At 39.4% G+C, this 26,189-nt stretch overlaps 1 protein-coding gene across 7 annotated transcripts in view; it reads left to right on the top strand.

The window, feature by feature from the left end:
- DCDC1 (doublecortin domain containing 1) overlaps window positions 1-6,519 on the top strand; it is a 475,155-nt gene extending 468,636 nt beyond the window's left edge. For all 7 annotated transcript variants that reach the window (XM_045039088.1, XM_045039084.1, XM_019812218.3 and 4 more), the window contains one exon: window positions 5,103-6,519. In XM_045039088.1, coding sequence (XP_044895023.1) covers window positions 5,103-5,171 — 69 coding nt within the window. In that variant the 3' untranslated portion in view covers window positions 5,172-6,519. The remainder of the gene's footprint in view (window positions 1-5,102) is intronic.
- The last annotated feature ends 19,670 nt before the right edge of the window (window positions 6,520-26,189 follow it).

The following is a 26,189-nucleotide window of genomic DNA, read 5'->3' as shown; positions in this document are numbered from 1 at the left end:
CTGTGTTTGAGTCATAAATCCTTGTTGTGCTCCAGGACACCCATGGAGTAGTATTATCTGCTAGATAATGCCTAGTTCCCGTGAAAAAGTTGATATGGGCCAAACTCTATATGGAGCTAAAGCTGTGTATTTAAGAGGCTTTGGAGAGAGGAGCTCTCACCAGCCATGAGGCAGAAGGCAGCAGCTGCACGTAACAGTACTCCAGGACCCTGCACTCCAGGTCTTTGCTCAGGAAATGAATGACTCAACAACAAAGGACAATTTTCATTACACCAATTTCCAAGTGTTGTTATGAAGGGAAAAGGGATTCATTTGTGGGATTTTTAAGTCTTTCAAAGTTGCTTACTTACATTATTTTACTTTAGGCCACTGCGTTGCTCACATGGATAATCCTGATGATTTTTTAACCAGTCATTGTACAGCCCCAGCCTTCCTCCTCTCCAATTCTTTTTTTTTAAGTTTATTTATTTATTTTGAGAGCAAAAGAGAGAGAGAGAGAGAGAGAGAGAGAGAGAGAATCCCAAGCAGACTCCACACTGTCAGTGCAGAGCCTGATGTGGGGTTCGAGCTTATGAACCTTGAGATCATAGCCTGAGCTGAAATCAAGAGTTGGATGCTTAACCGACTGAGCCACCTAGGCAACCCCCTCCTCTCCAATTCTTTATCCATGTTATAACCAGAATGATCTTTCGAAAATGAAAATCATATCATGTTACTCTCTTGCTTAAAACCTTAAAATTTCCACCCGCCACCCCCCCCCCAATCATGAAAGTAAAGAGCACACTCCTCCCCAAGGTACTCATTGCCCTTGGGAATATTATGGCCAACTCGCCCTGCACCCTCTGTTTTCTCACTCTTTGCTCACGGAGATCTGCACCCGACTCCTCCTCAACATTCCTTCAGTTGCCCCCAAATTATGTCTTTCCTCTTACTTCCATACCTTTGTCCATTCTCCTCCTACAGCTTTTTTGGGGAATCATTCTTTATCGCTCCCCACACCCATCTCTATTAGAAACTTCTTCCATGTGCTCCCTCTGCCCCCTTTGCTTATCACTTATTACTGTTGATGTATTTTTTCTCCCACTGGTTTCTAAGCTCTTTGAAAGTAAGCCAGGCTTGTTCACATCTGTGTTCCCAAGCCTGAATATCCCCTGCTATACAGCAGGCATTAAAGAATATTTGTTGAATGAATGTAAGATTTAGAGTAATCGATTGGTTAAAAACCTGCTTTTTAAAAAAAATCTTAAAGTTTATTTCTTTTTGAGAGAGAGACAGCGTGTGAGTGGGGGAGTGGCAGAGAGAGAGAAGGAGACACAGAATCTGAAGCAGGCTCTAGTCTCTGAACTGTCAGCACAGAGCCCAACATGGGGCTCGAACTCCTGAACCATGAGATCATGTCATGAGCCAAAGTTAGACACTTAACCAACTGAGCCATCCAGACGCCCCAAAAACATGATTTTTAATATACACATTGAAGCGAGTTTGACTTTTTGTAGAACTTTCTTCTCATGTGCACTGCTTTGGACTGAGTGCCCCCCGCAAAGTTCATGAGTTGAAATCCCGTGCCCCAATATGATGGTATTAGGAGGTAATTAGGAGCAGATGAAGTCATAAGGAGGGAGCCCTCATGAATGGAATTTGTGCCCTTGTAAAAGTCACAGAAGAGTTTCCTTCATCTGCTCTGCTCTCTGTCCTATGAGGATAAAATGAGAAGTCAGTAGTCTACAACCCAGAAGAGGGCTCTCACCAGAATGTGACCATGCTGGCACTCTGATCTCACACATCCTGGCTCCAGACATGTGAGAAATAAATTTATATTGTTTATAAGCCTATGATACTTAGTTGTAGCAGCCTGAGCCAAGACATGCATTGCCACATCAATCCATAAAATATCACATAAACTTCTTATAAAGCAAATCTTGTACTTGTTGATAAGACAGTATAGCTTGGCTCAATTTCCTTCATCTTAAGACAAACCAAAGCAAGGTTGATCATCATCCCTTCTTTGCCAGCCGTAACTTTCAAAACGCTCCTAAAGTCTGGTGGAGTAGAAAACACTCTTCTGTCATCAGTGCCCAAATGCATCCTTAACTGCTCGGCTGCCTTTGCCACAGGCAGACTGACTTGGAAGAGAAGACCCGTCACCCCCTTTCACAAGTGTGATGATTTGTGGCTGAGAAGGGAGAGCCTGCTCTCTGAACCACATGCCCCCTGGTGCAGGCAGGCTAAGGAAAGATGAATGGCATTATAAGACAGACATCTGAATGTTTCGTATTAAATTAGTCCCATAGAGCGCCTAGAATTCTCATTCCATAAATCACAAAGTAAAGTAAACTCACTCCCAGGTTAGATTGCTGTGACTTTGGCCTGTGGTGTCATAGATAATCTGAGAATAGTTAAACATTTGTCTGAAATAGTAATAATTTCCAGCATATTTACTCAGTGACATAGAAGTGACCCAGACTGATCTCTGTTGCCAGAAACAGCATGTAAATGGGAGTCAGCCAACTTAGGAGATTTCCAAACAAGGGTCACTGCTCCTCACCTCCTCTGCTTGCTCTGAAACAGTCATGGGTTCCCTCAGGGGCCGCTAGGTGCTGGGGCTGAGATGAGCAAACTTCGTTTCCTCCAGAGTAGGTACTAAAAAGCACTGACGGGTCCCCACCCCTTTACTAAATGGCAGTTGCAGCACCATTTTGAAATCTACTTTCACCTTGTTTGGTCTAAGCATGATTGAGCTAGGAAAGACCTTGATTCCACTGAAGACACATTTCTCTTCAATGGCAAAGGTTTACTCTGAGAATATTTTACATAGCCTTGGATCGATTCTGGTCCTTCCATTCCTGGGCTAACACTGTGATTACTGGGAACATAATAGAATGGAAAGAACATTAGACCATTCAATTCCATGCTAACTGGCTGAAGGCCCGTCTGAACTGCTGCTTCCTCTTCTATAAAACGAGGAAAGTAGACTCTTGTATCTCTACGGTTCCACTCAGCTTTTAAAGTCTGATTCTGATTCCGTAGTGAGATACAACAAGAGTTATAACAGCTAGAATTCTAGCTGACCCAGGAAACCTATCCATCACCTCGATAAGGCTTGTTACAGGTGTTCACTAGGACCTGCATCCAGATCATCGTCACCCTCAGAAGCCCAATCCAAATTTCACTAGAGCAACAGAGGGAGGCCACAGCACAGCTTAGTGGTGGCCAAGGACTGGAGATGGTTCCTTCTGGGGAAAGATTTTTGGACTTGGTATCAAAGGTCTGAATTGAGTCTTGCCTCCTGCACGGTTGGACAAGTCTTTTGGTATACAGATCAATAAGATCATAAATGTTGAAGGGGAAGGGTACTAATGCTGGCAGAATGTCTACACATGCCAGGTACCATGTTGGTACACTGTTGTTGTCATCTGTTTAACTCCATACTCATGACCACTCTTGGAAGTATTTTCTCTACTTCTACTTTTGAATTATACAAATGAGGAAGCTGAGCTTATGAGAGACGAAATACCTTGCCCAAAGCAGGTGGGGGTGGAGTAGGTGATATAGGTGATGGGAATTAAGGAGTGCACTTGTGATGAGCACTGGTGATGTATGGAATTGTTGAATCACTGTATTGTACACCCAAAACTAATATAACATTGTATGTTAACTATATTTGAATTAAAATTTTAAAATAATGATAATAATAAATAACAAAAAAGCCACCAGCCAATAAGTGGCAGAGCTGGGATTTGGACCTGGATTTGCCTAACCTCAAAGCCTATAGAAATTGCAGGTTACTGGCATTAGTAATCATGAAACTGAGTTCACTGGATGCCTTCAATGAGTAATCCTGTGGTTTAGTCACTGCCTGTTTGGGAGATTTCCCTGATGGCAACTAAGTTAGGCAAAGTAAGCTACACTTGGATGCCTGACCCAAAGCAGGCGGGGCACTGCCATATGCATGGGAGCGGCCCTCACCTACTCTTCAGGACATAGCAAATCATCTCAGGTCTCACCTCTCTACCCCAATGGCAGTATTCACTTATGTATTAGTTGCTAAGGCTGCTGTAGCAAAGTACCACAAGCTGGGTGATTTAAACAACAGAAATTTATTGTCTCACAGTTTTAGAAGCTAGAAGTCCAAGATCAAGTTGGCAGCAGGTTTGGTTCCTTCTCTAGAGTACAAGGGAATGATCTGTTCCATACCTCTGTCCCAGCACCTGGTGGTTTCCAAGCAATCTTAGGTGTTCCTTGAGTAGAATCATCACCCCAATCTCTGCCTTCCTGTTTACATGACATTCTCCCTGTGTGCCTATCCTTGTCCAAATGTCCCCCTTTTATAAAGACACCAGTCTTATTGGGTTAGGGGCCCACCCTACTCCAGTATGACCTCATCTTAACTAATTACATCTGCAAAGACCCTATTTCCAAATAAGAACACATTCTGAGATACTGAGGGCTAGGACTTTGATATATGAATTTTTTTTTGGAGGGGGGGGGGACACAATTCAACCCATATCAGTCAGAAACAAATGTCCCACCCCTCACCCACACAAGCACTTCCTCTGAGCTCAAGTGCTCTACCATTAAAGACCACAGCATTCTTTCTTGATGGCATGTCTCTCTCCCTTTTATGTCTTTCTTGTTTCTTACTAACACTGAAGTCTGATATTAATGGAAAAACCATTAAAAAAAACTATTATCCTATGAGGTAAAGTGAATGCACTCAACTGTAAAAGGAAGACTTATCGATCAATTTCAGTTACACCTTGCTTGTCTGACACTTTGCAGCTAAGGAATGTGTTTTTATTGCCTGGCCAGATAGTTCAGATTTCCGGTCAGTCTTAGTAAAGACCCCTTTTTATAACATTGATAAAATTTTATCACAGAGCTATGAAAACAAAATTAGATTTCATAACTCACATCAGGCCTTGAAGGGAATGCCTCTATAAATTTTACAAACCTTATCAAGTTTTAATGCACCTATTCTGATAAATATTTTCAAAATAGCAACTTCTACTGAACTTCATATATATGTGTATGTATAAAGAAGTTTATGTGTGCATTCCAGTATATATATATATATATTTCTCTCTCTTTTTTCTGTCTTATAGGAAAGAAAACTTCCTTCACCTACTTGTAATCAGAAGACTGACAGAAAGACCAATTATTCAGATTGCTGAAGACTCAAATTTAGGAAAACCCCTTTTACAAAAGAAATCTGTGTGGTTCATTTAAAAATTTAGTCCTAAAATTTATCTTTTAAAATAACTTGATTTCTCATAGACTGACTTTGAAAAATTACCAACACTGATAAATCAGCTACAAGCTATCTATAAATTAATAAGAAGACATATAATCAAAGGCAGCATTAGCCACAGAGACTTCATATTCCAGTGAAATCTTGCATATATTGTCTAATTTTTCCAGTCTGTAGAGTGGCCTGGTGGAAAAAGTTGCATATATATTGAACACATATTTTGTCTCTCCAACTGGACGGCAAGTGCCTGGAGGGCAGGGACCCTTGTTTTTATTGACTTGGGACAGGGCTGTACCCATAAGGGCTCAGTGATAATGCCCAGCAGTCCCACTGCCAGAGCAACATAATGGGCAGTTGAGATTCAGCTCTCTTCCACTCTTGTGCTAGACCACAAACTGAAATTACAACAGGACAGTGGGAACAGAGGATCTGCTTTATAGATTTTCATTTCAGTCAGCTGTTCAGGAGCTACATGCTCAGAGTCAAATTAAATCGAGTTATAGTTGAATAGTCCTTTTTGCTCTTCAGAGACAAGAAACGCTTCTCAAAATTGTGCAAATGAAATAAATGTGATTGTGTAAACTAGGCATCTTATATTCTTAAAAAATTATCTTTAATGATTATACATTTTGGTTTAAGATGCCAAGTTTAAAAAAAATCTAAAAATGAAGTGAAATTACTTCTATATGAATTGACAACATTTAAAACCTCAACAGACTTTGTAAAGGAATTCTCAAACTGTTTTAGTTCATATGCTACCTTAGAGAATCTTGAAAAACCATAAACTTACAAAGTGCACATACAAAAAAATAAGATTTTTTTTTTCATATCATTTCACAGAGTTCACAGACCAACCTGAAGAACATCTGTAAAGAACTTCTGATATAAGGGAAGATGTTTCTTTTAAAAAAATTTTTTTAATGTTTATTTTTGAGAGAGAGAGAGAGCGTGAGTGGGGAGGGACAGGGAGAGGGAGACAGAATCCAAAGCAAGGAGGTGTCAGCATAGAGCGGGATGCAGGGCTTGAACTCACAAACCACGAGACCATGACCTGAGCCGAAGTCGGACGCTTAACTGACTGAGCCACCCAGGTACCCCAGGGAAGATATTTCTGATTTCCATAATTTATAATGTTTAGGGGACCTAGGATCTATACCTCTCAACGGAAGATTTCAAAACATATGTCAGATGAAACAGATTCTAAGCTTCACTGTGGAAATGTTCTCTTGTTATATTCAAAAACAATAAACCACGAAGATTTTTTTATCATCTCTGAGTATGAATTTTGCATCTATGAATCTTAAAGGGGAAAAGAGAAGGAAATATAAACTTCAAACAGTGTTGTTAATTTGGGGCATTCCTTGGAGAAAACACTTATTACCTGGAAGAAAAAAAGCTAATTAAGTCGACATTTCTTACAATCTCAAAACCATTTTACTTGCTACTCTTAGAGGCAGAAGGGAATACATGCTGTTTCTCTTTTGTCTGTCAGGAGAATAATAGGGAACACTGACAGGCCCAGCAGCCAGCAGCCCCAATAGTGGAAACTCTGCAGAGGAGTGGCCTTGGATGTCTGGAGCCTGCCTGGAAATCACTGCTCCCTGGCTGCAGAGAAACAGAGCACCCTGGATTGGAACTTCCAGCTGTCTGTACTTTTAATGCACTTGTGCATAAGAGAGTGATGTTTCCAAAGATGCAGATAACTTTCTGATCGTTTTATTCCGAGGCATGTCACGACTATACTTCAGTTGATCACGTCAAAACTAACTGTACTCTGTCAGAAATGATGTTAAAATGCCTTTTAATTCTCTTTGAGGTATTTGTTTAGAAGCCACCTTAATACTGTTGCATTTTTATATGAAAAATCTATTGGATTAAGATTTAATGTCTCTGTCCTTGGCTAAAGTTCTCAGATTAGAAAGGGACTGGATTTAGGAGCCCAAGATGCCTCCAGAGCTGCTCTGTCTGTTCTCTGCTTTGTTGCCAGAGCCCAGCACGGTGCCTGGAACACAGTAGGTGCTCATTAAATCTTTGTTAAATATCAAATGAGAAGCCGTGTTTCAACCCTGGCTGTGCCTCTTACCACCCATGGGACATATCTTTTTTCTCAACTGTGAAATGAGAATACTAATATTTCCTTCGACCCGCCAAAAGTTGTTTTTAGCATCAGATGAGATAAAGCATGGAAAAATCATTTTTCCTAAAGAAAAGAATAATCTTCAAATTAGGCATATGATCTCATGTAGATATAAAAGAAGTTATGTACCATTGTACTATTATAGAGGAAAGAAAGGAGATTACAGACTTAGAATTCAAATTCAGGTATTATTATTTTATAGAATTTTAATGGTGAAATGAAGAAGGCGTGTGTTCAGATACTAGAAACGAGAGACCAACACGCCCTGGGCCCTAATGCATCAAAATTATGAGCTTTCTTTAATTCATGTGCACAACCCAAGATAGCTCAGACCTGCCTGGTAGCCAGTAGGGGAGGGGTTACATGACATTTATGTAAGTTGGGGAGAAGGGACCCTCTGATCCTCAATAGAGAAGGGGGAAGCAGATCCTTAAGTTGAAAGTTGGCAAAATTATTTTAAAGGGGTGCTAATCACATACTTTTATATGATTGTGGTTCACTCGAGAATTGAAGAATCAATGAATACCCCAAATCTAGAGGAAATTTATATCATTTGTTGAGGTAACATATGGAATTTCTGGGATCTGCTAGCACTGTTTTTGGGGCTGCAGCTATATTGCTGAATGAGAAAGAGTCTTAGCTCTCATGGACTTTACTGGCCTAGTGAAGGCACACAGTCAAAAAAGGGAGACAAAAAATAGGTAAGATAACAACTAGCAATAGGTGTTACAAAAGAAAGAACACTGGTTTTATAGGGATAGGAAGTAGCTAGACAAATTGATATTTAAATGCATATAGTTGTCAAAACATATTTGTTATGGGAATGAATAAGTGAATGGTGATATAAAAAATATCACATGCAGAGGATAATAACTGTAATTTGCTACTTTAGGAAGCACTCTTTTAAACAGTTTGGGGAAGAGAGCAGTAGACTTGGAGTTAATAAACAAGGAATCATCTCAGCTATACTCATCAAGCTGTGTGATCTTGAGAAATTCACCTAGCCTCTCTGTGTCCTGAATATAAACTAGAAAATATTATCTGATTCAACAGAAGACTCTCAACTTTTAGGTATGCTGGCTTCTGACAGAGGCAAAGTGTAACAAATTTTGAGATGTGTTCTGAAATGTTATTGAATTTATCTGTCAGGGCCTCAGGGAATTGCCATCACCTCCACCATCACCACCAGGGTTGTCAGGAGGGAAAGTGTTGCCCAGTAGGCAGGAGCACAGGTGCTAGAGGCAATAAATGTTAGGTAGGAAGCTACCTTCTACGTATCAGACACTATGTCGGTTCTTTACATTCATTAACCTGTTTAGTCCTCAACAAGTATTATTAGCTCCATTTTGTAGATCTGGAAACTGAGACACTAATGTTAGGTAAACTGCCTGGGGTCTTACAGCTAAGAAAGGGCAGAGTGAAACCTCACACTAAAAGCCAGGACACTAAACCTCTATATTAACCATTGTCCATTCATTCATTCTAGAAGTATTTATTTATTGAGCACCCATTATGTACTAAGTATTTGTTTGATCAATCTCAGTTGGGCATGAGACAGATAACCCTCCTTTGTGTCAAGAGAAAACAAAATACACAGGAAAGAGAGGAAAAAAAAGAAGTGAATACAAAGTATATCCTACTATTCCTTTGATTGAACTTAGGAGATGCACATACTTTTTGCTACCACTCTCTGAGCTTCTGGAATCTGTCTGCTCTCTGTTTGAACTTGGGTAAATATAAAGCTTATATTTTCCTCTGTTCCCTGAGCTTACAGAATCCCAAAGCATTTGGTTTAGATTAAATCCGTTGACCGAAGCATTATAATTTGACTTCAACATAGATGATCCCATCACCCGTCGCCTTATCTAACCTAACTGCTTATTACAGTAACAGAGTACCCTAGTCTGGGGGCAGGGGCAGGCCTGGGGGAGAAGGTCACTCAGGTCTAGCAGCCACATGTACACAGCAGGATGGTATCCTTTTAGAATCAAGAGGGGTGGATTCATAAAACTCAATCAGGAGCATGTGTGCGTTTATACAAGCCCCCCCCCCTTTTTTTTGCCTGAATCTAAATTATAGAGATTTTAATAGCTCCAGTAATTAGACAAGTATGCAGTCAACCCCATTATGTTCCTGTGTAATATCACACTCCCTAGGGCCCACCTTCCCTGCTTGCTGGGCTCCCTGCATGGGCCCCCTTCCCCGTTATTTTCTACCATAGGGAAGCAGTTTTCTTTTCAAAGAGCTCACTGTTCACATTGTTTTTGTTCCCTCAATCCGGAGGTTGGATTTGCTTTCTCAGGAGTTTTGCCATTGCATTGCCCAGTTGAGTGGAAAAGGTCTGGTGGGTCATTTGCATTCCCCACAGTGCCTAGTATATGTGCTAGGCTGCACAGTGGATGCCAGGCACTTAGCCCAGTGATTGGCATAGGGTAGACACTTCAAAATCGTTTACAACCGAGTCTGTTTAAAAATCTCTTCATGGTTCAATTATTGACCTTAAAGAAAGCAGAACAAAATGCCTAGATTCACTATCTTAAATCATGGACTCTTGTAAAAAAAAAAAAACTGCCATTCTCGCTTCCTGATTGCCTCTTGTTATTGTCTGTCTTCTGTTTTGTAACTTTCTATTAGCCATAGTAATATTTCACTTCATCAGCATAGATAATCTTCCTGCAGGTGCTGAGGGCTACATCTTGGATTTTTCTTATTGTTATTTCCTCTAGCACTACAAAACAAAAATCTTTTGGTTATTTGAAATTAAGGATAAATGTGCTGTATTACTAAAATAATGCAATTTACCTAATCAGGAGATTGACTTCTTTCATCTATATACACACATTTTCTTAGAGGCTGTCAGGAAGCAGTTTTTATTATCTCTTTTTTTTTCCATGGAGATATTCCCAAAGAAAGGTGTCTGGAATTTCGTATCCTGAGATCACCTTTCCTATTCAGTCCTACCCTCCTTTCCCCCAAAAGAAAGAAAAACCTAAATTAACTATTGTTCCTTCACAAGGATCTGAAAGTTGTCCCCTGAAAGCAATTCTAGAAGTCGATGAAGTTGGCCTTCAAACTACCTAGAAAAGGAAAAAAAAAAAAGTAGCATAAAATCGAATGTTTAAGTCACTCTTGAAATTGAATTCCTTGTAATTGGCAAGCTGATAGTCTTTTTTCTCTCTAGGGTAGGTATCGGACAGACAGAAACAGTGACGGGGGCAGCGGGAGGAGACTTGAAAGCCAGAGATGTTTTCTTAAGCCTCTGTCTCAAATCTTTTCTACAGAGACAGATAAAAGGATAATGAGCTGAGGTATTTTTAAAGGATTCTCACAATTTACAACTCAAATAAATCTAGTTTTAAAATATGGTGTTTTTAGGCTCTAATGACTGCAAATGTTAAACTAAATATTTTGCTTAAACAAGTAAAGACAGAGCGGGTATATGAGCAAATTAGAATGCACGAAAGCTGCCTCTGCCGTGGCAGCTTCCTCTAGAAGAGAATGGCTAATTCATACACAACATATTCTTGTCACTCCTTCGGGAGGAAAGCGGCCCTGGGAGGAGCCCAACCGTTCAGCATTTTGCTTCTGGTCAGGATTGATTCCAGATGTGGGAGGTAAATGCTAGAAAGGGTTTGGAAAATGGAGTGGAAATGAAAAATCCCGCAGGCCATTTGAGTGTTGATGACAGATGAGGTAGGTATTTTCAGGTAACTAATGAACTTGCTGGGAACTTGGAGAGTGCTCAGTCCAGTAGATATTTAACAGGCAGGAAAGACCCAGCTGAGATATCATGGCTGCCCCGTGCACCAAGAGTGGAGGGAAATATGGAGTTCTGATGGTAACTCGTAGACACCAAAAGCTGAGACATGGCTATTCTGTAAATGAGCTGAATTTAAGCCTTTTCCTAAAGCTAGTTCATAATCTGTAAGTAGATGGGTTTTCTCAACTTCCCATTATTTGATTTATCACGACTATTTCATTATTCGAAGAAATATTGAACAAGTATACCTATATCCCTAGGGGTAAGTCAGTAAGGCAGAATAGCAAAGTGATTAAAAACACAGGGTTTTTTTTTTTTTTTAAGTTTTTTTACTTATTTTGAGAGAGAGAAAGAGAATGCAAGCAGGGAGGGGGCAGAGAGAGAGAGACTGAATCCCAATCAGGCTTCATGCTGTCAGTGCACAGTCCATCGTGGGGCTCAAACTCATGAACTGTGAGATCATGACTTGAGCTGATATCAAGAGTCGGATGCTTAACCAACTGAGCCATCCAGGCACTCCATCTAAGGCGTTACCTTAAGGTAACCCACCCTTAGGTTTAAATATTGGCTCTGACACTTTTTAATTTGATCTTGGGAAAGTTAATCTAAGCCTCAGTTTCCTTATTGTTAAAATAAGTATGATATTATTACTTATTTTTAAAGCATTGTTGTAAGAATTAAATGAGGTAATGTATATTACCTAATACTCAATTAATGCTCAACAAATGTAAACCAACATAATGATTATTGTTATTCTAGGAATGGTGTTTGGACCAGCAGGTGATGCATAAACCCAGCATGGAAAGACTGTAATCTCTAGCAATGGAGATTTTGACTCACAAGCATTTCATATCATTAATAGATGTTTGTGATTTTAAACTTTAATACTGGTATTTCAGTTCGAATTCTTGGGTGCACGTAACACAAATTTGCTATTGATTTAAGCGACCAGGAGATCACTAGAAAGGTAACAAGAGGATCATAAGATTGAAGGAGTGCCAGAGGACAAGCCTTGGAAATAGATTATCCAAGAAACAGAATGCCAAAAGCAGAGTGGAGATCAACCCCTGGATCAACCCCCTGGATGGACCCAGGGCAGCCAGGCAGTTGAATGACTTCCTGTCATTCTCTTTGGTCTCAAGTCACGAGCCCCAAATTCCAGGTCTGAAGAGAAGAGACCATGCCTATTTGGCGAATCTCAGTTTACATGCCCAGTCTCTGGCTGTACGAGAGTCAGTGAGAGGAATCTATAGAAGATCAGTCCCTGAAATTACACTCCTACCCTAACCAGACATGAGGGCAGTTTGGATGTTATAAAAGAAGGAAAATGTATGCTGGTAGCCAAAACCCATTAATGTCCATCCTTAATGTGCTATAATGCATTCCACAGGATTTTCACTTTGTTTTAAACCACATGCTCTTACATATAATGATATAACAATCATGTTGTTTCAGGCACATTCCCAGGTTCTAAGGGCTGAAGAAGATTTAAAAGTGCTCACCAGTGTCTGCACTGAGTGAATCTGCATGGGAAAGCAATACCCAGGCTCTGCCTCCAACCTCTCTTTCTCTAAGATTTGCCAAATAGATTGCTGAACAGGTGATAATGCTCTGAGAAGAGACCAATCTACACACACACACACACACACACACACACACACAGAAAAGGCCAGAAAGTTAAAGCTCAGATCACCACATACATTGTGCAGAGTATCCACTGCAGGGAAGGCAGTGGGAACTGAAATTTATTCCTCACGCCTCAGCTAAGAGGAACAGGCTCCTTCTTACAATTTTTATGAAGACACTGCCATCTTCACTATCCCCTCCAACAGTAGTATTGCAGCAGCCCAGAGTGGATACCATTGGATTCCACTTTATAATTTGCACAGAAGTGTTTTAGGGGCCAGCGGTGGCCATCACAAAATCCCACACCACCCAGGAGGAAGGGAGAAAAGGAAACAGGGATGGCTGCCTCCCTCCATCTCTTACCTTTATCACTTCTTATTTTTCTCTTCTTCTTTCTCCTAGAATGAGACAATCTCAGGATTGAAGGAGATTTGGACAAACACCGAATACAGAGAATCACTTAGGGTTTGAAATGTAGTCCTTTTCCTCACAGCCAATATCCATGACAACTGGTCATCCAGATTTAAGTATCTCCACGGACAGGAAATTTACCTCCTTCTCAGACAGCACATTCTAAAGAAAATTCTTTCTTATATTGACCTGAAATATATAAACTTTCAACTTCCATTCACTCCAATTAGTTCTGTGTCTAGGGCTACAAGGGACAAGCATAACCCTTCTTCCACATGACAGGATTTTCAATAGTTGAAGTTCAATGTAATGCTCCCCTATTTGTAACTTTCTCAAACAGATCTTGGGAAATGACTTCATGATACAGCTGATCAAAACTGCTTTGAATTCTCTCTTACTTACCATATCATAGCCCTCTTATGATATGTCATCCAGAACTGAATGCAGTAGTCAAACATTATCCAAATGAAGTCACTCATATAGCTAAATATTAATGATTATAAAACTCATAATAATAATAACTGAGCTAAATTTATAACTCAGCATATGCCAGGCATTGTGATAAGCACTTTACTTAAAAGATTTAACTTATATAATATATAACTTAATATTTAACTTATATAATATTTAACTTTACAACAGCTCTTTCAAGGGTACTGATATTATCCCCTTTTAGAGATGAAGAAACAGGTTCTGAGAGGTTAAGTCACTCACCCAAAACCCCCATCACTAAGTGGTAGTAATGCGAGTGTGCCTGAGGCCAGAGCTCATGCTCTATCCACTTCACTATACTTCTCAATGTAGCTAAACACTCTTACTTTTTGGCCATTTCTTCTGACTTGTTCTTATCTAGATTTCACCAGTCTTTAACAATGTGTTGGACAACCACAGCACCAGGGCTCTCATTACTAGTCCATTCCACTTGCATCATGCATACATTCACAAACATCTCTGTTAGAGATGATACTGCCGGATCCTAAGACTAAGAGTACATCAAAAATTAGGGAAGACTGGGTGAGAGTGGGAAGTATCACACTTCCACTAACTCTTTTTTTTACTCAAATCATCATGTTGCTTAGATTTAGATTTCTGGAGAGTTCTGATGTTGTTTTCCAGGGAAAGGTTTGAGGAGCCAAGGGAAGGTTGATGGTAATTACTGCTTCAACCAAGGTGATAGAAGAGCAGGAAGTTCAACTCAGCCCCCTAACTTCTCCCCCTCTGCTCACATAATCCTGGGGAATTATCTGAATTAGGGTGTGCACTGAATTTTCAATTTGGTGGATGGTGGTTCTTCCATTGTCCCAAGTTCTTTTAACTCCTTGATGTCTGGGCCTTATGGAAATGATTGGGGCACTCCATGAAAGGCGAACAACGCTCAGCCAACCCCATGTGAGAACGAATAATTCTCCCAAAGCCCATGGTAGCAAGATGGTAAGATTTATCTGATCTTTATTCAAAGGAAAGCTCAAACCACTTTAACAAGTTTATTGCCAAAGATGTAACGACTCCCCTACCAGTCCTGGAATTCTGGAAAGTCAGTGATCTCAAGTTATCTTAGCAGAGTTTTTGTTGGCCTTTAGTACCAGAACAATCAATTCTGTTAGGATTGCGCCAAAGGAAGTATGGGTGAACATAATGCTACCTGTAAAATTAAGTGGCAAAATCCATAATGTTCTGAAGTTGTATCTCTCTGCTTCCTTCATTTTTGCTCATTATTCTATTTCAGTCCCTAGCTTAGTGCTCAGCACATAGTAGATAGTCAATAAACCTTATCTGAACATCAGCCCTCACTGAACACAGAGGTGAATTAAAGATGCCTAATCCTGTAAGAGGTTGTGAAACATAATGCATCTTTAAAATTGTTATCTGCTTTGAGTTCTGAAGTCTGTTTTTTTTCTATTTGCTCCAAATCTTAATCATCTTGGAAAAAACAGGCTACTTTTATTTCACATCAGCTTCTCTTTCCACTACCACCAATGATAGCTCAAAACCAATCCCTTTGATGCAGATATTTTCTGGTATTCTCCTTTTAAATCTTACTTGACAGAATGTTTAAAGGGAATTCCAAATTTGGTCTGTTTTAAGTTGAATGTATGCTGAATATATAATGTTACCTTTTTAAATTTAAAGATTTCACTAGCTAGGAAGATTTGTCACCCATTGTCACTCGGACCTCAATTTCTACGAGGGAGATGCTAGATCGTAACTCATGAAGTATTAGTTTTACTTTTTGTGTGCAACATCGTCCACTAGGTGGCATCTCAACACACAGAAAGCTGGATGTGTGCATTGGCGATGAGTCCCCTTACACTGTTTTAAAAATAGGTTTTAATGTTTTCACTCTTATGTGAATCCTGAGAAACTTAACAGAAGACCATGGGGGAGGGGAAGGGGGAAAAAACTTACAGAGAGGGAAGGAGGCAAATCATAAGAGACTCTTAAAAACTGAGAATAAACTGAGAGTTGATGGGGGGTGGGAGGGAGGGGAAAGTAGGTGATGGGAATTGAGGAGGGCACCTGTTGGGATGAGCACTGGGTGTTGTATGGAAACCAATTTGACAATAAATTTCATATTAAAAAAGTAGGTTTTATATGTAAATGATGAATCACTGGGTTCTACTGCTGAAACCAATACTACACTATATGTTAACTGCCTTGAATTTAAATAAATAAATTTTAAGAACATAAAATAAGATAAAAAATAAAAGAGCAACAAAAATAATTTTTAAATTGCAATGAACTCTATCGTAATACTATCGAAACTCTCAGCCTTTGTGAACTGGAAGATTTGGTGGTAAAGTAACTATGTTTCTGTATTAGATGAGAGATCTAATACCAATCAGATTAGAATTCCACTGCTCTTTCTGATGGAGGACGGCTCTGAAATTGCATCCAAGGATGGAAAAGTTGTTATGGAGGCATTCCTCTCAGGTAACTCCCATTGCTGTGATGTGTGATTAAAAGATACACCAGCAGCAAATGTGACATGAAAGGCGTCTAGGTAAACAATTAACAGACTACCTGGTGTCATCTAGGCCAGATTTACAAACACAATAAGGCCCTCTAGCATTTGGCATTTCTGGGCTCAGGAAACACCCCTTTGGATGAAGGAGCATGATCCCTCCTCTGGTGGTGGTGCCTCAGTGAATGTGCGTCTCCCAGTGGTGGACACTTACCCTATTTGGATAACTAGCCATTTGACCAAGAGGACATTTTAAAGCCTTCTGTCATCTTTCAAACTTAATAGGAGTCCCTTTAATTTAATAGCCATATGCTTTATGAAGTAAAATTCCATTTTCATCTAAAAATATTCAGCTCTTTGAAAATTTTCTCAAAGTTTCTAGTCTCGAATTTATAGTCTTTCTTGACTTCTTGATCATGGGCAAGTTGCTTCTCCCACATGCTCCCATAGCACCCTGCATTTCTGCTGTCTTTGCCCCCCCCCTACACAGGACTACAACAGCCAATTCCCCTTCCAGATTATAAGCTCAGTGAGGACAGAGAACCTGACCTGTCTACCACTGGGTTTGAATCCAGAGGGTGCACACAACATTGTCTGGTACTAAATATATATATATATATATATATATATATATATATATATGCTGAATAAATAAGAAAAAGGAATGCATTGACCTCTAAATTTTTTTTTAACGTTTTTATTTATTTTTGGGACAGAGAGAGACAGAGCATGAACGGGGGAGGGGCAGAGAGAGAGGGAGACGCAGAATCGGAAACAGGCTCCAGGCTCCGAGCCATCAGCCCAGAGCCTGACGCGGGGCTCAAACTCACGGACCGTGAGATCGTGACCTGGCTGAAGTCGGACGCTTAACCGACTGTGCCACCCAGGCGCCCATGCATTGACTTCTAAACTAAAAGACTTGACATGTTTGCAAGCACTCTATAACATACAATTCAAAGTGACTCCTCCTTTCCCTGTATTCCCACAGATTTCAATCTGTAGTATGGTAATGATCCTGGCCTCTTGCTTTAAATCACCACTAGGAGCAAATAGCATCTAAAAGCTGCCATCCAGAAATTACTCTTGGCTATTCAGGCAAAATCGAATGCATTCAACTAAGTTAACATTTTTTGACCACCAGTAGATATGAGGAACCAAACTTCACATGAAACATTTGGTATTCCACTCTCAACAAGGTATCCTTATCAATATATGTCCTCATTTTTCTTTAATTAGATACAGATGGGTACACAGGAAACAGTATACGTTGTACAACAAACCAGCATTCATACTACAGCAAAAGTTTTTCATAATTTTTGTCACAAAAGACAACCTTGCAAACAGGACCAAAGCTTTGGCTGCTTCTGGCAAGAACATTTTATAAATGAGTCTTTGTAGCCGAGGTCATAAGCTTAGGCTCTGGCATAGTACGAACTCAAGTGGAATCCACTACTTCCTGCCTTGAAACCTTGAGTGTTTCACTTACCATCTCATGAATCTATATTTTTAAATATATCATCTAACTTATAAGGTTGTTGGGAGGATTAAATGAAATGATGTATAAAAACTCTTAGCATAGTGGCTGGCCCATAGCAAGAGATCAATAAACATTACCTATTATTATTACTATTATTATTATTATTAATCTAAATGGCTTTTCTTAGAAGCCCTCAGTAGTCAGTGACAGCCGAAATGGATATTCCATAGGTTTCCTCATATATCTTTAGGTTCTGTCCATTAAATTCTGACATTGCAGCTGTAAATAATTATAAATGAGCCCCAGGTGTACCTCAACTTCATGTATTTAAAACAGGAGCCAAAGAGTGATGATCCACCTCCCTTTTCCTTTTTGGACTAAATTTCCCTCTCTCTTATTTCCAAGATTAGGTGTCCAGCCACTGCTCTCCCCCCTACTCCCTTTTATCTAGTCATCCATCTGTCCATTCAATAGGCATTTATCACTGAGTACTAGGTATTGTTCACGCATGGATTCTACCTTAGAAATTTACGGTCTAGAGGGAAAGATAAGACTTGCACACACACATAGATGTAAGAGGAGTTAGAGAGTGCTAAGGGTCAGAAGGGATGGACACAACACAGTGGAATTCAGAAGAAGTGGAGAATCACTGCTATTTCAGCAAACATACTATGTGCCCGTATAGATGGATGCTAGTGCACATACAAGAAAAATGAAAGCTACTCTTATTGTGCTTAAGGAATTTGAAGACCTGGAGAAAGAGAAAGCTAAAGCATGAGTTATTTCAGGTTATATTTCAGCATTAGTACCCTCAATAGACTTTCAGTTGAAGAAAGAAATATCCCAAAGGTATCTGTAAAGAAACAAACAGAATAAAATAAAGCAAAATCTGGAACCTTCCTGCCTGGATAAAGATCCTTTGCAGGAAGAAAATTAATATGGCCCTTCCTGCCTTACCCCTGTAATCAGGCAAGGATTGTAATAGTAGGCACAGGATGCTTTTGTTGGTCCCTATTAACACTTGGCTTCTGTATTGGCTTTCTAGGGCTTCCATAACAAAGCACCATACACCGGGTGGCTTAAACAAGACAAATGTATTATGTCACAGTTCTAGATGCTAGAAGTCTAAAATCACGATGCCATTCCTTCTGAGAGCTGTAAAGGAATGATCTGTTCCAAGCCTCCCACCTTGACTGGTAGACGACCATCTTCTCCCTGTAACTATATGCCATCTTCCTTCTACGTGTGTCATCTTTGTGTCCAAATTTCTTCTTTTTATAAAGACACAGTCATTTTGATTACAGCCCATCCTAATTACCTGATTTTTAACTTTGTTAGTTTTGTAAAGACCTGCCTCCAAATAAGGTTACATTCTGAGGTACTGGGGGTTAGGGTTCCAACATATCTTTTTTTGCGGTCAGGGAACATAATTAAACCATAACATCTTCCAAGAACTAAAGATGGTGTTCATCAATCATTTTACCTAAACCATTGCCTAAAATGATAATTATCAATATCAGTTAAGTTCAAATCAGCACATATTTATTAAGTGCCTGGCATCTTTGGAACATAATAGTGGATGCTGCGGTAGCACACAGGTATAATGGAGATATGGACATGGTCTCTACCTGCTCAACCCTAGGATAGGACATCAGAAGCAAGAGAAAGACAAGATGAGATGGGCCCAAATAACCACACCACAAGGTTTGGTGTGGTGAGTTCTACAAGAGCATTGTGAGTGAAGAGCTTTGGAAATACATAAAGGACAGGGAGGCAAGGACATTTCAACCAGGCCTTGAAGGACTCGTGAGATATCAAAAGGCAGTATTGGCAGAAAGAGCAGTTCAGGAGAAAGAGGAGCTTGAGCTGAGATGTGGAGTAGGGAGATTCATTCATTCAGGTGAGTGAACTGGGGTGTAGTTGAATGAGAGAAGAACTTTTCAAACTTCGTATAAGCACAGTCCCAGAAAATATTTAAAACAGACATGGTCTGGCTTAAAATACCAATTGTTGTAGATATCTTCACAGCACAGTTGAACCCCCAAGGTGGGACTACAGCAACAGGAAGTCAGCCTGAAAAAGCAGGGTGTGGGCAGCTTTGGATATCCAATTGTTGCCATGGCCCTGGGGACCACTAGGAGGTATAAGGAGGTTCCCAAGCAGAGAAGTAACTAAACCAGACTCTTCTGGTAATGATACATGAGATGGGTCAGAACAGGGAGAAATAACTTTGTCTTGAAGCAATACAGATTTATAGAAATTTAATAAGAAAGTTATATATTGTTAAGTATGCAAAACTATAAAAAATGACCAAATACCCTCTGTTTTTCTGAGGCTGTTTGTGGCATCCTCACTACTAAGAAACCACTCCAAGCTGCAGAGAGAAGAAGGCAGATTTTCTATTTCTAGAAACCAAGATTGACAGCAATGTCATTGAAAACGTGGGACTTAGATTTACCCAGGCCTATGTTTGAATTCCAGCTTCTACCAAAGTTCCTCAAGCCTGAGTATTGATTCTTTCATCTGAAAAAGAAAGAAAATTGCATCAACTTTATGTTATTATCATGGGGATTAAATAAGGTCATTTATTTATTTATTTATTTACTTGCTTAGGTCGTCAAATGATCTTTCACTGAAATATTTTCCTTTGTAGTTCTTAACTAGCTGGGCATTCCACTGCACCACTATTCGTATCTTCTGTGTCATGAGGGGGAGGTCATTGATATTGCATCCCACACATTAGGCAGCCTCCAGGATCTCTTTAATAGTTCCATAAAGTTCTCTGGCTAAAGATCAGTGTCACATCTGTCAGGCAATGTTGATAATCTTATTAAAAGTGATGTTTCCACTGTGCTTAATGTTTTTCTTCTTCTTTCTGTCCCTTGGCAGTTCCTTGAAGGCTTTGATAATCAGGGTAGAAGCAGAAGGTCCCACTTTAATCTAGACCTGTTTTGAATGGTCAGTTTCACTATAATCCTCAGACCCATCCAATTACTGGTTGTCTTGGCAATGTCATCACCAAACTCTTTTCAAGACAGACCCAGGGGACTGATCTTTAGGGCCAGGTAGAGATGGCACCAACTTCCCCACTAGTCCAACTCAGGTATATAATTTTTATCTCATTGGGGTTGACCTTAGAAGGCATGGTGGAAGCAGCTGGTGTTGGATGAGCCTGGATTTGGGACAACTAAAGACAGTTACACCTTTGCCACCTTGAGCCAAAAGCCAAAAGTAAGGCCATATATTTAAAGTGTTGAGCATAATGCTTGGAAATAGTTAGCATTCATAATGCGAGTGTTCTCCAAGAAAAATTAACCAACCACATTAAGGGGAAGAAGGGCATTAGGTATACCTAGCAGAGTCATTCATGCTGATCTGATTTCTGGATTTCTCTGATCTAGCCATATCTTTCCCTTTGTTGAGCAGAGTTTCTGCTAGCCAAGGCACATTACAGGGGCCCCATCCACATTTCTCCATTTAATTCTCATCGTCTTCTATTGGAGACCACTCAGGTGGTCTCTCTCCTATATTCTGATCTGCATTGATCCGTTGATAAGTTGAGCCTACAAAAAAGAGTTCTGGGCAACAAAATAGAGAAATTACTTTATCCACACTATCAAGAAGCCTACTTTGTGGGTACTATCAAGACAGAATGTGCAGCAAATTGGTGAAGGCCACACAGCATGTCAGAATGACTGCACCGTAATTGAAAAGTATTGCTTGCACACTTTCAGGATCTGGGCAATCTCCCAGCAGACAATGGCATCGAGGAATAAACTATGCCATAAAGGATGGGTTCCAGCTGCATCCAGGGCAAATGTCATGCATGTGCCTTGAGAAGTGCAGGAAAGGCATCGACTACTCCAATGGTTTCCAAGGGAGCATGTTTCCCATGAGGCTGAGACAAGAAAAGAGCTTTGTCAAAAACAGCCTCTGTGGTCACATTTCCCATTTTTAGTTTGACTCAGCATTTTAAGCTTTCTCGGTTGCCCATCTGGAGAAGCACTGCTGGCCCTCACTCTGGCATTTCCAGAGGGTGTCCAGGATTTCCATCTAGCCCTCCTGCTAACCTCCAACTCCCATCCACAGGGCTTGAATCACCAACTTCCCTCAGCATTTCCCACCTAGCTGGTGGCTGCACCATGCTTCCACAACCACCAAAGGGATGGTAAACTTACTGTTCAGAAGATTGAGTGAGGGCTTTGTTTTGCCTTATGAATTTGTTCATTTGGTGTCCTTTGCTTGGGCCTGTGAGGATGGGCTTTGATTGAATTTTAGACTTGAGATTGAGTTCCTAATGAACTCCATTGGGAGCCAGAAGAAGAATGAAGTGACAGAGGGACAGCTGATCTTTGACCCCAGCCCATTGAGGGCTGTTGTCATCACTGTTGGTGGCTGCTCTGAACAAGAATACATTGTCTCTCTGTCTATTGTGGACTTGCCTTCACAGTCAGTCTTCACAGGATGTACCCCTTTAATCAGGAAATGTGTTCTTCCACTTAGGGCAAAGGGTGGATGAGGAAGGCAGATCATGTAAGTTCAGCAATACTCCAGAGAGTCAGGACTTGAGAAGGAAACATTTGGAGAAAATGGTAATATTACTAAGAATTAAAAAATGAATTTAAAATAAATACTTATTGAATAATTTCTATATATTACTTATATGGGTTGTTTTATTTAATCATTTCAATAACCCTGTGAAGTAAGCCCTCTCCCACTTTTCAAATAAAAAAATCTGAGGTTTAGTCTTAAAAAAAAAAAAGTTATCAGTGAGGTAGACCTATGATTCCATGATTTAATCCCAGGCAATGAATCTAGAGTCTATAAGTACTACTTGGTGTTCTCTCCATGAATCAGGAAAGAAGTTGAAATCCAAAGTGGCTTTAGGCGCTCCTCTAACCTCTCTATAATTAGAAAGACAAATACATCTGTGTGAGATGTTTCTTAGGTTCCTTTCTGACTATCCAAATAATCACCATCTTTCAAGGCTTTGGTCAAGGGCCCACTTCTCTGCAACTGCTTCCTTGAGAGATTTTCTGACTACCCATAATCCTTTCCATAACAATCATTTCAATCAAATTTGCTTAGAAATGCCTCATTAAAAAAGCTACTGTTATTCCCCCCACTCCCACCGCCGGCCCCCATTTTACAGATTAAAAACTGAATTTAGAGAAGGTTCACCTAAGACCTCATTTCTAACAAGTAACTGAGTCTGGATTTGAACCCAGGAGACCTGACACATAGTCAATGTGCTTTATCTCTGTGTTATATTGTTTCCTCTCAATTAAAGGCTATATGATACACCTTTGTCAATCAATCAAGTAATCTATATTTTTTGTTTTCTTTTCTTTGCTGCAGTGCCCAGCAGCCTTGCCCTAGGCTCTCTAGAACTAGGCGCCGTTGTTCCCTCAAAGAACTTTCATGTAGTTAGCAACAACTTTTGTGCAAGTTTTCTTTGTATAAACAATTAACACACTTGGAATTTGGGAGAAACTGCAGAAGAAAGTATAGTAGCTCTCAATGACTTTGGGGGAAATTATCTCGTCATGATTTATACTAGATTATACTAGATTATACATCTTATACTAGATGTCGTTTGTTATTTTGTTGTTGTTTTCTTTAGATTCTTTGATTCACATTGCTATGGGAGAGCCAAGGGAAAAAAAACTCAACTACTTCATACTGAAAGTGTGGAAAAATGCCATAGTTTCTTTGATTAGTGCCTAAGGTAGTTTTTTGTTTTCTTGAAATCAAGTCTGATTCCCAGATCCTACCACTTTAGAGTGGTGAGAAAAAATTCAGCCTTAGTAAATTACCAGGGTCCTTTTGCATCTCAAAGTAACATTCTACTTGAGAGGCTTTCTGGTCTGGAAATGGGAGGAGAAGAGATTGAAGGGATTTTGACCTCTTCCGTGAAACCAGTAGAAACCCTATAAGATAATATTCTCAGGATATGAACTAGAAAAAGAAAAGACCACACTCCAAAAATATTGTAGGAGTACATGGATTTGTGTCATGGCTCTGGGTAGAAGTGGGAGAAATATCTCTCCTAAGAATCTATAAACTCAAGTTTACAGTCTATCAGATTTGGACCCCAAAAATCACAAGGTAAGCATGTAGTTCAAAAGGTCTCAGGTAATAATACTACCAGATGTCTGGCAGAAACACTGGAAATACTTATTTGGAAGACTAGACTTTAAACCAGGCTTCAAAAAATTACCGTGGATAATAGTTCTAAAGAACATAAGCCAACAATAAAAAATGACTAAACATATGAGTGAATAAACCACCATAATTGAAAGTCAGTAGAAACAACCAAATGTAGAATCTGACCCACCAAGACTACAGGTGTTGAAATTATCTGGTTTGGAAAATAAAATGATATTTTAATATGTTTTTAAAATAAAAGTATTGAAATTTTGAGAAATGCAGAAGTTAAAAACTGAGAAGTTTAATAGACAAAGAAGATACATTGCAAAGGTATAAGAGATGTTTATTGGCATTTCAGAATTGCTAATTGAGAGAATTGGGAAAAGTCAATATTCAATATAATGGTTGACAATTTTCTAGAATTCGTAATAGATACCAATCTTCACATTCAGAAAGACCTGTGGATTTTGTAGTGAAACTGAAAAATACCAAAGGCAAAGTGAGAACCTTGACACTATCCAGAAAGAAAATACAGATTAAATACAAAGATACAATAATTAGAATGACTATACACTTCTTAAAATCAACAGCAGAAAGCAGAAGACAGAGAATAGCTCAAGGATCTGAAAGAAAATCATTGTTACTTTAGAATCCTATAACCTACAAAACTGTATTTCAAGAATGAGATTTATATACAAACATTTTCAGGTACACAAAAAGGTGTGCTAGCAACAGATGCTCTCTTGCTGAGAGACCTTCTGAAGGATTTTCTTTTGTGAGAATGAAAACCTCAGAAGGCCGGCCCATGGTATTAAAAGTAATTGTTAGCAAAGAAAATATAAACATATGGGAAAATTTAGAGAAAACTGGATGCATAAAACAATAATGTTTAATATATTGGACAAAAATATGGAGTGCCTGGGTGGCTCAGTCAGTTAAGCATCCGACTTCGGCTCAGGTCATGATCTCACAATTCATGGGTTCGAGCCCCACGTAGGGCTCTGCTGACAGCCCAGAGCCTGGAGCCTGCTTTGGATTCTGTGTCTCCCTCTCTATCTGCTCCTCCCCCACTCACGCTCTGTCTCTCTCCCTCAAAAATAAATAAACATTAAAAAAATGAAAAATATATATACTGGGCAAAAATAAATCAGGAAGCTATAATGAAAACCCAGTACAATAGTATTAAGTCAAGAGGGAGATGAACAGAGTTGGTGATCTAAACTCTTTTAAAGTGATTCACAGAAACATAAAAATTTTAACCATCTTTAAAAATGTATTTTCCAACTTACAGAATAATTTTTTTTTCCTGAGCCATTTGAGAGTAAGTAGCATACCTGATGCTCCATTACTCCCGAATACTTATATGTGTGATTTCTACAAACAAAAACATGCTCTTACATAGCCAAAGTAACCATCAGAATCAGTAAATTCACATTGAGACATTATTCCATCTAATCCTCATACCTATTCACATTTTCTCATCTGTCCTAATATCTTTTATAGCAAAAAGATCCTGTTCAAAATCCTGTGTTGCATTTACTTGTCATATCTCTTTAGTCTAGTTCAATAATTTTTCCCTGAATTTCATGACCCTGACACTTGAAAATTACAGACCAGTTGTTTTGTAGAATGTCCCTCATTTGGATTTGTCTGATGTTTCCTCATGATTAGATTTAAGCTAATACATCTTTGGCAGAAATAACACAGAACTGATGCTATTGCATCCTGTCCTGTGGTTGTCCTTTTCTGAAGAATGCTAAACCTGATCGTTGATTAAAGTGATACATGCCAAGCTTTTCCACTCATTGTAGAAAAGCTACTCTTTTTTTTCTTTGGTAGTTAAAAAGTACTTAATAAAAAGTGTAATGAAACCACATAAATATGTCATTCTTCATCAATATTTCAATTAATTAATTAATTCATATCATATGGACTCATGAGTTCTTATTTTATTAAATACTTAATAATCCGTTATTTTCATTATTTATTTTGATGTCTAAATTGTCCTCAACTTTATCAATGAAAAGCTCTTTGAGGTGACTGTTGTATTGTTTTGAAATGTCCCCAGAATTTTTTGAGTACTTTCCTACTTTATGGCATGAAAAGATGTTCCAGGCTCTTGATTTTTCTTTGTAACCACCTCAGAGAGATCTTCCTCGCCCTGCTCTGGGTCTGACACCTTATACAGAACCACCATCTTGACTAGAAGCCCTCCTTAGCAGTCCACAGCCTGCCTCCCCACGTGACTACTCTCTTCACCATTCTTGAACTTTCAATATGCAGAACCAGAAGCCTGACTTTACTTCCTGCCCCACCCCTACCTCCCACCTCCTACATAGATACCTCCTTGTCCTATGTAGATTTCCTTCCAAAGGGTACAACCAACCCACCCACTTCAAGCTTCAACACTCTTCACCA

Source organism: Felis catus, chromosome D1 (genome assembly GCF_018350175.1).
Source record: "Felis catus isolate Fca126 chromosome D1, F.catus_Fca126_mat1.0, whole genome shotgun sequence".
Classification (NCBI taxonomy): Eukaryota; Metazoa; Chordata; class Mammalia; order Carnivora; family Felidae; genus Felis; species Felis catus.
Note: the sequence above shows the minus strand (reverse complement) of the source record. Positions and strands in the feature narration are given on the sequence as shown.